The sequence below is a fragment of the Stegostoma tigrinum genome, chromosome 26, assembly GCF_030684315.1.
Source record: "Stegostoma tigrinum isolate sSteTig4 chromosome 26, sSteTig4.hap1, whole genome shotgun sequence".
NCBI lineage: Eukaryota > Metazoa > Chordata > Chondrichthyes > Orectolobiformes > Stegostomatidae > Stegostoma > Stegostoma tigrinum.
The window spans coordinates 7,727,473-7,740,397 of record NC_081379.1 but is presented as its reverse complement, the minus strand read 5'-3'; the positions used below and the strand labels follow the sequence as shown (position 1 = coordinate 7,740,397).

Here is a 12,925-nt window from a genome sequence, read left to right as displayed (position 1 = left end):
GATTTCTGACCTGAAATATAAATTCTGTTACTCACCCTACAAACACAGACTGATCTGCTGAATGTTTCCAGTGGTTATACTTCAGGGGCTGGTCAAGAAAGTGTTTGGTACGCTTGCCTTTATCGGTCAGTGCACTGAGTGTAGGAGTAGGGAGGGTATGTTGCAGCTGTACAGGACATTGGTCAGGCCTCTTTTGAAATATTATGTTCAATTCTGGTCTTTGTGCTGTAGGAAAGATGCTGTGAAATTTGGAAGCGTTCAGAAAAGATTTACAAGAATGTTGCCAGGGTTGGACAGTTTGAGCTAGAGGGAGAGGCTGAACAGACTGTCCTATTTGGAGCTATTTTCCCTGCATCTTCAGAGGTTGAGGGGTGACTTATAGAGGTAAATAAAACCATGAGAGGCATGGATAGGGCAAACAGACAAGGTCTTTTCCCTAGGGTGGGGGAGTCCAGAACCGAAAGGCATAGGTTTAAGGTGAAAGGGAAAAGATTTTAAAAGGGGCCAATGTGTATGGAATGAGCTGCCAGAGGAAATGGTGGAGGCTGCTACATTTACAAGGCATCTTTTTGGCTATATGAACAGGAAGGGTTTCGAGGAATATGGGCTAAATGCCGCCAAAGGGGACTAGATTAATTTAGGATATCTGGTTGGCATGGATGAGTTGAACTGAAGGGTCTATTTCCACACTGTACAGCTCTATGAATCCATTTCTAACTTTCACAGTATTCTGCCCTTCACTGTGCATTGAATACCTGTGGTTCGTCATAATCTACTTTGGAAATTTAAAATATCAAATTTCCGAGGTCATCCATACTGAATATCGTCTCCTTGGGAAGGGGCTCCTGCAGGTTATGCCAGGTCCAGCAGATGTCCCACTGGAACTGAAGATTATGGATCTGGTGTCACAACAGGCAACATTGTTATAGTAGGATGACCATTCAACCCATCATGTGTGTGGGTTCTTTGCGAGAGCTACTTAATTGGTTTCATTTTTCTGCTGTTTTTCTCCAGGTGCTCCAAGTTTCTCCTTTTTAAGTGCAAAGGCAATTCCCTTCTGAAAATTGCAACAGCCGTGTTTTCACCGCCTTTCACAGGCAGTGCACTCGAAAGTATAACTCCCTAAGCAAAAAGTGTTCCACTTTGTCCCAGAGGCTCCCTGACTACCTGCTGGCGTGTTATAGGGACTGTACTTTCATTTCTGCACTTTTCAGAAAAGACCCACAAACCAAAAAACAGCAAGCAACACCAAACTAATTCAACTACTTTATTCTCTTTATAGATTTAACATCTGTATCGCACATTTACATACTCTAAAGAAAAATAATATCTCCACATACAACTTTAATATTTCAATGTCATCATCTCAACATACAACACATATAGTGCAATTAATGCTTCAACTATGATTTGACACATATTCTATGTTCTATAATTGCAAAGAGTGATTGAATATCCATTTTATAACAAGTGATTGTTGCGAGGTCCCAAGAGTACAGTTTAAGATACAACCCTTAAAAAGTGGGTAACACAAACTGAGGCTAAAAAGTGCAAGAATTATACAGTAGTGAAAACAACACGAGCATCCTTCCTGTCTTGAGTTCATCATCAGTACGGGATCTGGTTCTGGTAGTACTGAATCATGTCATAGGTTTTACTCCTGAAAGTAACAAGACAGATTTGCAGCATATCAGTCAGTGTACATTGCCTTCATCACAAATCACCTGCATCAATTCCCTCCATCCTTCAGGGTGTTAAACATTTTGTTTTAAAACTAACTCTTTCATAGGATGTTGCCCATCCCAAACGTTCCTTCAATTGGGTAAAAGCACGAGATCCCCAATAACATTCCTGTGGGAGACTGGAGGGTAGACCAAGTAAGGATAGCAGCTTTCTTTCTCTAACAGACATTAGTTAATTAACTAGGTAGGTTTCTATGACAATCATTTCGGGGTTTCACCTCACTATTTAAGATTTGCTTCCAATTTCAGGCTTATTACTTGAATTTAAAATTCCATCATCTATGGCGGGATTCGAACTTTGGTCCCCAGGGCATTAAGTTTAGGCCCCTTTGGAGCAATAGTTTGGATCACTATTCCAGTGATATTACCACCGTGCCACTGTCTTTCCCCAATTCCAAACGAGAAGACAGCTGAATGTATTTGGAGGTAACTATTCTCCCTCTTTTATCCCAGGGGAAGGATATTCGCACATTCCAAGATGTAAACTGTGTCAAGTCACATGTTTGTCCCATAGACAGCTGGAGCAACAAGTCAGCTTTGTTCACTCTCAACATTCTAATAATACATAAAAGAAAAAGGAAATTTCAAGGACAAAAAACATCGAGATCACTGACCTGTTGCTCAGGAAGCAGTTTTGAATGACTTTGATGATGTAGTTTGCTGCCTCTCTCTCACTTACATTCGGGTTGAATCTTTGTCTGAAAACAGAAAAGGGAAAAGTGCTGAGAAAAATCTGAAGACATCTATTCTGGACACTTGAACTGTTGCCATTTCAAATGATGACAAAACAAAAATGTTAGACGTGCTGCTTAAAAATATTGCACATACATCAAATGGATTCAAAGAAGGTTTATTGAAAAATACAGCATTTTCTCACTGAAGGATTAAGTTTAATAAAAATTAATTTGGAGTTTTTTTGGCAAATCTAGTGTCTCTGCAAGTTCCAAGTTCCAAAAGTCACTCTGTTTAAAAGAGTTAATAATATCAATAATGCACAACAACCAAAAGTCTTACTTCAGAAGCTTGATAGTCTGCCCTCGGAAACATGGGAGTCCAGTATCCAGCATCAGCGTAACGAGTGACACCACTGCATCCATGTAAGGCCTAAACAGTGAGAACATTCGCAATCACCAGAGGCTGCAAATGGTTCACACATTGATCATCAAGTCAGAACAGAACAAATCAAGTGGGAACATAGGCTCTTTCCTAATTAAATTAGCATGCTCCCCTAAATAGATTACAACATTAAATGGATAATAAAATGTGAGGCTGGATGAACACAGCAGGCCCAGCAGCATCTCAGGAGCACAAAAGCTGACGTTTCGGGCCTAGACCCTTCATCAGAGCCCCTAGGCCCGAAACGTCAGCTTTTGTGCTCCTGAGACGCTGCTTGGCCTGCTGTGTTCATCCAGCCTCACATTTTATTATCTTGGAATCTCCAGCATCTGCAGTTCCCATTATCTCCTCTACAACATTAACTGGGACTGATTGAGGATTCTTTTTACTCATTTGTCATTAACAATTCTAATTTCCTCTCATTTGCTGAGTACATTCATCTCTTAAATACAACCGAGAATGATCAGCACAGAAAAGGGCCATTTAGCCCAACTATTCTTTACTGGTTTTGCTCGACGTGAGCAGATCAGTCCTATATTTATTGGAGCTGGGGAAAATGAGAACTGCTTTTATTGAAATACAAAAAAAAAACTGAATAGGCTTGACAGTGTACATGCTAACAGGGTGCTTTCCATCATGGGGAATCTAGAGCGAGGGGCACTATTTCAAATATTTCTTCACTTAACAGGGAAATCTCTCCCAGAAGGCCAACAGCGTCTGGAATTCTCTTGCCCAGACAGGAGGGTCCAGTGGGAGTTTAATTTCGAATAAATGTGAGGTGTTGCATTTTGCTAAGATGAGCAAGGGCAGGACTCACACAGTTAATGCTGGGATCCCAGGGAGTTTTGTTGAACAGACAGGCTTTGGGGTTCAAGTACATAGCTGGTTGAAAGCTGCATCAAAAGGTAGACAGGGTGATGAAGAAGGCATTTGACACTCTTGCCCTCATTGCTCAGAGCACTGAATATTGGGGTTGGGATGTTACGTTGAGGTTGGTGTGGTCACTTTTGGAGTACTACGTACAGTTCTGGTTGTCCTGCTTTAGAAAGGATATTATTAAACTGAACAGTGTGCAGAAAAGATGCAGGAGGATGTTATGGGAATGGAGGGTTCGAGTTTTAACGGGAGGTTGAATAGGCTGTGATTTCTTCCCCAGAATGTTGGAGGTTGAGAGGTGATCTTACAGAGGTTTATAAAATCATGAGGGGACTGGATAGGGTGAATAGCCAAGGTCTTTTCCCAAAGGCAGGGGAATCCAAAACTAGAGGGCACAGGTTTAAGGTGAAAGGGGAACGATGTAAAAGGGACCTAAGGGGCATCTTCTTCAAACAAACAGAGGGTGGTTCGTGTGCGAAATGAGCTGCCAGAGGAAGGGGTAGATGCAGGTACAGTTACAACATTTAAAGTATGTTTGGACAGGTACATGAATAGCAAGGGTTGAGGGGGATATGGGCCAAATGCAGGAAAATGGAACTAGTTTAGTTTGCAAAGCCTGGTCAGCACAGGTGAGTTGGACCGAAGGGTCTGTTTCGCTGTTTGACTCCATAAGTAGAGGTTCGGTCATTCAATATATTCAATGCAAAATTGATTAACAAAAGTACTCATGGGTTACAGGGACAGGTTAAAAGGAAAAGTTAAGGTCAAAATTGGGTGATCAAGAGCTGGCTTGATGGCCTAAAGAGCCTACTCCTACTTATTTTTACTACTGTATTTCCTATAAGCTGCCTCTACCTTACCTCAGGCAATCCCTTTTACTCCTTCCCCCCACCAAGCAGTCATTTTAAACACATTTGAGTAAGGGAACTTTTCTGAATTTCCTTAACAGTGACTATTTGACATTTATGGCCCCTAGTTTTGGATTTACTCGCAACTGGAGCAGTTTCACAACCATCCCATTGAACACTCGCAGCACTTTACAGAATCCCATTGTGCTTGGGTCCAAAGAGGCAGGGTCACCACTCATCCACCATTCAGCAACTGGGCACTCAAGAGGCTGACCAGCCTTGCCCATCAGCCGTCTGAGATACTCAGACCAATTACACCACCCTCACCAGCTTTTCAGCTGACAAAGGCTAAGATTACGCAGTGAAATGTTTCTCTTCTGTACAACTCAGCCATGTCTTGTCCAAACATGTGGAGCTATCAAGGAAACATCTAGCATTCACAGAAGAATGATTTGTTCCAGTTTGAAACCACAAAGACATAGATAAATAGGCCAAGAGATTCACTTGTTAGAACAAGAACATTTTCTAGTGAACCAGAGAGACTCTATTTTAATTCCCACTCAAGTTGATTTGTGGATCACCAATTAGGACATGTCAACAAGACTTTATTAATAGAACTATAACATTTCACAAGGTAGAAGACACCTCTTTGGCCCATTTGGCACATAGTGAACAGCAATTCCAGTGAAAAGCTAAGTCGTTTTGCTAACATCTCTCAATAAGTATTACGAAAAGGATCAAAAAGTATTAACTTTGTTTTTGAATACTACTCTGAATTTTGCTTCTGTCAAGATTTCTGGCAGGACAGAGAAAATCGCTCCCAACCACTCCCTTCTCTAATTACCGGCTCTCGAACCGAAAGGGCAGCTTGCAGAGACAATGCGGCCTAAGTCTGGATGCCTGCATCAGCGACAAAAAAGGTCAACCATCTTCCCTATTCTATTGCAATACAAACAGATCCTGCATATCTGCAGTGCAGTGCCAGCCATACAAGAACCCCCCCACCCAATACATGACGAGGGGGAGGACCTACTTGGCAAATATCACCGAGGGTTTAAACTGCACCACAGTTCTTGAAAACGCAACTTAAAAACTCTCTCTCTGCATGACCCCAGTAAAACCAGACAGTATGCGTTTGTCCACAGGCTTCTTACCTGACCGCTAAGTATCCCTTAACACACATCTCCATGAACCATTTGAAGGGCGTGGCCTCCATCTTCCCTCCCATGATCATCACCATTTCATCCGTCAGTTTGATATCAGGCTCCCAGCCGAGATTGCCTCCCGGTGAGCTTTCAAACATGAAACCAAAATCTGCAGAAAATACATACGGCATGATTAAATCAGCAGTCACAGGCTTCTCTCCAAGATAAACATTTTCATACTGGTAATTTACTTTTTGCTACACAGGTGTTTGAAGGTTACCGAAAAGGTAATAGTGCGAAGGACACAAACCAAGTTGCCACTGAATCAACCAGGGAAGAGTCGCTGTTTACCTAAAGGAAACTATATACTCTCACTCAACAGAGGCAGCCTCTTCCCTGGAGCCTGAAACTTTATCTGGAAGCTCAACTTTTGGCAGCTCGCTGTTATTCAGGCACATAAAACCTAGCGACCTACAGAGCTTAGCCAGCTAGTTCTCTGTGTCACCGGGTCATTAAGCTAGGTGTGTAACGCTTCGCTCTGAACAGGAGTCATACTGGACTCAAAATGTTAACTCTGCTTCTCTCTCTCTACAGATGCTGTCAGAGCTACTGAGTTTCTCCAGCATTCTGTGTTTGCTATTGGTCTAAGCTCTGCAGTAACATTCTGGGTTCAGAGTTCAAGCCACAATCAACATACTTGAGAACAAAACGTAGGCTGACACATTTGTGAGGTGCTGAGGAAATGCTGCATTGTCAGATGAGATATTAAACTAATGGTGACGTCTGCCTTTTCAGATAGCTCAACAAGATCTCATGGGTTCATTCCCAAGAGCAAAACATTTCTCCCCAGTGTCCTGATTAAGGTTTAGCCTTCAATTGAAATCATCAACACTTTAAACTCAGAGCTGTTTGTCGCAGCTTGCTGTGCACAAACTGGCTGCTATGTTTCCTATTTTAAATTACAATATTGCAAATCTTCAAGTACGTAACTGACTGTCAATTGCTTTGGAACATCTTGGGTGGTGAAAGACACTGCATAAGTGCAAGGTTTCTTTTTATTTTGTTCGGCCTGTTAAATTTGCAAAGATTGAAAGGTGAAAATGAGACACGCCTGTAAATCTACAGAGCTCAGGTGATCAGATTACCAACCGTGACACAGGAGGGACGGCCCTGCTCCAATATTCTAGCATCAGGCATGCTAGCTTTTTGCCTCAGGAGAGCCCACACATATATCAGCCCCTTCAATCCACTCATAACAGATTAGTCATTCAGCAGACATCAATGATATAATTCAGCAACAGGCAGAGGGCAGTCACCACCTTCCCAGTGGCTGAACCAGCCACAGGTGTAAGATCTTCAGCAGAAAACACCTGCTGCTCCTGAGATGCTGCTTGGCCTGCTGTGTTCATCCAGCCTCACATTTCATTATCTTGGATTCTCCAGCATCTGCAGTTCCCATTATCACTGTTTCTACAGTGACTCAATTACAGCAGCCACTTTAATTCTGAAGACATGAGTACGTAGACACTTACCAGCTGCCAGATGCCACTTATCAGCAGTGACTGCTCCATGTTCGGATTTGCAGGTCTGGGGCAAGGGAGGCTCCTAACCCTGCTCATCAAGACATTATTGTTCCCTTTCCCCTTCCTCAAGAAAATATTTCTCATTCACAAATGTGGCATTGATACTGTCCACACTTGCTGTTCAACCGTTGGCTAGCAATCAGCAGCTTTTTTCAGTAAAAGGGAAGCAAGTGACACCAAACAACCAAACTTATAATTAAAGAATCCTGGCAACTTTAAAACTATTGGATTATATAATGACTACTGCATATTTTTGACCCCCAAATATGGTTTCCTCAGCACAATGGATACATTAAGAATTGTCAAGATTCCTATCAAGGTCACACCTCAATGTTAACACAGTGTGGAGCTGTCGGAACACAGCAGGCCAGGCAGCATCAGAGGAGCAGGAAAGCTGACATTTCAGGTCTGGACCCTTCTTCAGAAAAGCCCAAAATGTAAGCTTTCCTGCTCCTCCTGACGCTGCCTGCCCTGCTGTGTTCCGTCAGCTCCACACGGTTATCTCTGACTCCAGCATCGGCAGAACCTCAGTGTTAACGCACCTAAAGAAATCAAACCCAACACTTTTTTTGCTGAACGTAGATGCAGAGGTGTGCTAATGTCCTTGCAAATGCTTTTTGCATCTTTTCCACTGAATCAGTGTCTCGTGGCTTAGAGTCATGGAGTCATACAGCACAGAAAGAGGCCTTATGGTCCGACCAGTCCATGTCAACCATAATTCCAAACTAAACTAGTCCCATCTGCCCATACTTGGCGCACATCTCTCCAAACATTTCTTATTCATGCACTTATCCAAATGGCTTTTAAACTTTGTAACTGTAGTCTCTTTCACTGTTAGAAGTGCACCATTTGAAGTTACCCCACCACAGTAGGTTCGATTTGCTGCACACCTTTATTGCCATGTAGGTGGAAGGATGCTGCTGCCACTGTCTCTATCTCTCTGTTCTAAAGTTGGGACAAGGACAGTGCACAGTACATGGAGTGCAGATTAATCACAGCTCTGTCCAGCAATGACAGCAACAGTGGTCGTGGGCAGGAACGGGCAAAATCCTCCAGCTTTATATTCACTACTTGCTTTTTTTAAAACTAGTCAACCCAGAACCAAAGTATAAACAGAGGTTCATAAGCAACAACTTCCTGGTCACTGAGTTAGTCAGCAGATGTCAAGATGCAGATTCTTGAGAACCAAGATATGATCTTGGTGCTTTTCACAGACCAGAGATCTTCTGTAACATACAATAAAAAAAACTTACTGGAGAAACTCAGCAGTCTGGCAGCATCCGTAGAAAGAAAAGCAGGGTTAACAGTTGGATGCGAACATTGATGCGGTTTCTCTCTCTGCAGACACTACCACATCTGCTGAGATTTTCCAGTAGTTGCTGGTTTTGTTTCAGATATCCAGCATCCGCAGTTCATTGTTTTTGTTCTTCTACTTGTATACTTCTTTTCCATCTCCAATCTCCACAGGGCTATTTGTTTGTGTTTGTTTGTCTTTGTTCTTTCATGATTGAGTGTCATTGCAAAATTAACGTTCGCTGCTGATTACCCAGGCCTTTCAGCCAAGTGGCTTGTTGGATCATTTAAGGATCAATCACATCGCTGTGAATCCAGAGTCACATACAGACCAGACCAGGTAAGGATGGCAGATTTCCTTGCGTGGAGCTTGAGGAACACAGCAGGTCAGGCAGCATCACAGGAGCAGGAAAATTGACATTCCGAGTCAGGACCCTTCATCAGAACTGGAACATCAACTCTCTTGCTCCTCTGATGCTGTCTGACCTGCTGTGTTCCTCCAGCTCCACGCTGTATTGACACTGACTCCAATATCTGCAGTTCTTGCTACCGCAGGCAGATTTTTTGCATGCCATTAGTGACAATCTTATGTCACTGTTGTTTCATGGTCACCGTTACTGAGACTAGCTATAAAAGGTATTTAATAATCTAATTAAATTTAAATTCCACCTACTCTAACAGAGGGATTTGAACCAGTGTCCCCAGGACTTTTAGCCCAGTGATATCACTGTTACATCATCCTCAAGTGTGCGTTTGTACCAGAGTGGTGATTCCTGTCTAGAGAATTACCATTTATTGTTACATTCAATCTCAGGTTTAATAAATTAGGAAATGGGTAAAAAATTAGCTTAAACAAAAAGTTCACTGAAAAGAACTGGTGACTGGGAAATGGAAAGTGATAGGTGTGAGAGGCTGTTCAACAGGCGCAGGGGAAGGCAACAGAAATAAAACTAGTGATTTGGCAGAGACACAAACAAAAATCAACAACTAAGTTTGTGACGCAGACGAGACTTTGTACTGTTCCTGCAAGTTGAGCACTGACCTATGTGGATGAGATGACCTTTCTTGTCCAACATGATGTTCCCATTGTGTCGGTCTTTTATTTGGAGCAAGAAGAGGAGGAGGCTATAGGCAGCCATACTGCGGATAAAATTATACCGTGCCTTCGGGAAAGACAGGAAATAATAATTGTAGGGTGGATGATCAATGAACCAACATCAAAGACAGCAGGTGTATTAACAAAACTAGTACCACCTTCCCTTTCCTAAAAAAGATAACTTGGTTTATAACATGCACAGAGCACATGCTTAAGCTTGGTGTGTCAAGATCTAAATTCTGAAGAGAGTGGAAATTTCATTTCCATCTTTGTGTAGTTGGAGTAGAACCTTTCCGGGCAAGTGGAGAGTATTCCATCATGCCGATGATTTGTACTTTGTAGACAGTAGACACATGCTGGAGGAATCAGGAGCCACCACATTCCTAGCCTCTCAGTTCAGCAATGGCAATATCATTGAGCATTAAGGGGAGATGCTTAGGTCCTCTGGTTGGAGATGAACATTGTCCAACACTTGTGTGATGCAACAACCACTCGCCAGTTGTCATTCTCAGTCTTGAATGTTACCCAGGTCTTGCTCCACACAGGAATGGAGTACTTTAATATCTAACGAGTTATGAATGGGAGTGAATGCTGTCTATCGTAAGCAAACTCCTCTTCTCTGGCCTTATGATGAAAGGTCTTCAGTGAAGCAATTGATGATGATTGGGGAACTCTAAACTAGGTGAAATCATGCAGAGATGTGAGCAACAGCAATAATGTGCACCACTGTGAGCAGTAAATAATAGCCCTAGATCAAACAATCATGGTTATGTAAACCGAAGTCAGAGCAGATATGGGCCATTTGGCTCAATAGGTCTTTGGCGCTGGTTACACTCTATGAGAGTCCCGTCTACCCTACTTCATCTAACCCCATTAGCATAACCTTCTATCTCTTATCCTTCACCGATTTACCTAGCTTCTTATTAAATGTTTTAACGCTTCTCACCACAACCACTCTTCACACACCCATCATTTTCTGGAGAATTTTTATTTCTTCCAGAATTCCCTACTGGATTTATTAATCACCATCTTATCCCCGTGTGGTTTGGTTTTGCATTCTCCAACATTTGGAAACATTTCACATCTTTCTAACCTGTAAGGTCACTTCTTGACCCTGTCCAATTTAAAGAAAAGAACACTCATTTCTTTGCAGCAGTAACACATCATTGATTGCCCCTTCCAATGTACAACCAATATTTCTTGTTGCAGAGATGCCAAACTTTACCTTTGTGAATGCTAAAGTTGATTCATCTCCATACTGGTTCCTGAAGTAATCATACATTCCAAAATCAGTTTGCCGGCCCAGCTGATCTCGTGATTTGCAGTCTGGGATGCATTCGATAACTCCACACTGAAAAGTTAAATTGCTGTTACACTTCACATCCACTTACAATGAGCTTCCATCTGATAACTCCATTGCTATACAGGATTTAATTCACCGAGTAATAAGCTGACAATAACCCAAACAGTAAACATCACAGAGTCGGTTTTACAAATGCTCTTTATCAGCAACCTGTCTCATCTGCTTATCTGGCACATCAGAAAATTAATGCTGAGCGTGACATGATTTTGCCTGCACTGATTTCATAGCTGCCAATTACTAGTGCATACTGATAAATATCGGCCCTTTGCAGCAAGGCTTCAAGGAAAGAACACTTGGTCTGTTTATTTAAAAAAAACATGAATTTGTTGAAAAGCTAGTATATACATTAAAAAAAGTCTACATTATTTGAAGTAAAGGTTTTGACATTGAAAACAATGTCAGATCAGCTTGGATTCTATTGAGTGAAGGAGCTGCCTCGCAGGATGAATGGCCTATTCCCCATCCTATTTCTTCTAGCTTTATGGAGAGAAATTCTCCACTTGCTGGCATTCGGTCTCAATTGAACATGAGGTACAATTAATTCTTTAAACACGATATCAACTCCAGAAATGTGTTGGTCTGACTTATGGCAGCTTTTCTAGGTTAGATCTTCAGGCAGTGACAGTATAGTTGTCCTCCTATTTTTAACCTGTATGCAAGTAACTGGGTCCCAATACATTTATTGAACAATCACAGAAACTAATAGAAACATGCTTCAATATCATTCTACCATGCAAGACATACCCCTGGAGCTGTTGCCACTACTCTGTATGGAAAGACAAAGAGATCCAAACCAACAAGCTGAATAATGTTCTTGAAAAGACCAATGATTTGTAACGCTAACATATCCTGTGGAGACAAACACACAATGAACATGTTTTGAGAGCCAGGCGATACCAAATGAAAATTAAACTATTTGAAAGTAATTTTCTCATAAAAATGTTCCAGGTATAATAACACAGAATTATTTTCATGAAGTTTCACACTGAACGTGAAAATAGTTACTGCTAAAATGGAAAGGGTTAGAAAAAAAAATCATTCTGCCAAATATAGTCTCCATGCAAAACAAAAGTTAAAACTGGACTCAGTTTGAGGGTCAGGATTTTCACCCATCAAAACAGATTGCAGGTTTTGTGTGGTCACTGGCCATTATCTCATTCAGTCAGGTTTTATTTTATTACAGCAATATGCTGGCACCTAATTTTTGGATTTATGGGAAGTATAGCTGACCTGCAATGGGCGAACATGGTCTTGTTTATCGCACAGCCTCCATGTCACTGTTTGAGAGGGAGATTGGGAGAAGGCATCTCCAGCATCCTCCATTTGTTACAAATTCACTGGTTAAAATGACTTTCTAATAGCTGACCAGATCTAAATCATTTGGAACTAGTGGGAAAACTAAAACTACAAGTGACATTTAAACTTTTTCAAAGAACAAATGAGCAAACATGAATTGATATTGTGCTGTCTTATGTATACAGACATCCAAAAGCACTTAATGACAATTATTTGAAGCAAAATCTTGACTTCATAATTCTCATCTCAATTTCAAATCATTCCGTGGAATTAACCCACCAAGTCACCATCAGTTTCTCCAATCCCATAACTTTCCAAAATTGCACCTCCTATGCAGAACAATAATTTTCATCTGTAATCCATTGGTAGCCACGACTTCCATTGTTCGAAGTATATGCTGCGGAATTCTCTCTCCAAATTGTAAATATTTCAACCAAGTTTTCCTCTTTTCACACACTCAATAAAACCTTCCCTTTGGCCAAAACTCTGGCCACTAGCCCTGATATCACTTTAGTTGGCTCGATGTTAAATTTTGTTCGGTAATGCTCTTGTCAAGCTGTTTGAATT

General features: G+C 41.6%; 1 protein-coding gene across 2 annotated transcripts in view; it reads right to left on the bottom strand.

Annotated features, from left to right (window-relative positions):
• Positions 1-1,254: 1,254 nt before the first annotated feature.
• Positions 1,255-12,925, bottom strand: part of pi4kab (phosphatidylinositol 4-kinase, catalytic, alpha b) — a 152,600-nt gene continuing 140,929 nt past the window's right edge. For both annotated transcript variants that reach the window (XM_059654935.1, XM_059654936.1), the window contains 7 exons: positions 11,807-11,911; positions 10,925-11,050; positions 9,646-9,766; positions 5,737-5,896; positions 2,757-2,846; positions 2,357-2,440; positions 1,255-1,660 (listed from right to left, as the gene is read on the bottom strand). In XM_059654935.1, coding sequence (XP_059510918.1) covers positions 1,609-1,660; positions 2,357-2,440; positions 2,757-2,846; positions 5,737-5,896; positions 9,646-9,766; positions 10,925-11,050; positions 11,807-11,911 — 738 coding nt within the window. In that variant the 3' untranslated portion in view covers positions 1,255-1,608. The remainder of the gene's footprint in view (positions 1,661-2,356; positions 2,441-2,756; positions 2,847-5,736; positions 5,897-9,645; positions 9,767-10,924; positions 11,051-11,806; positions 11,912-12,925) is intronic.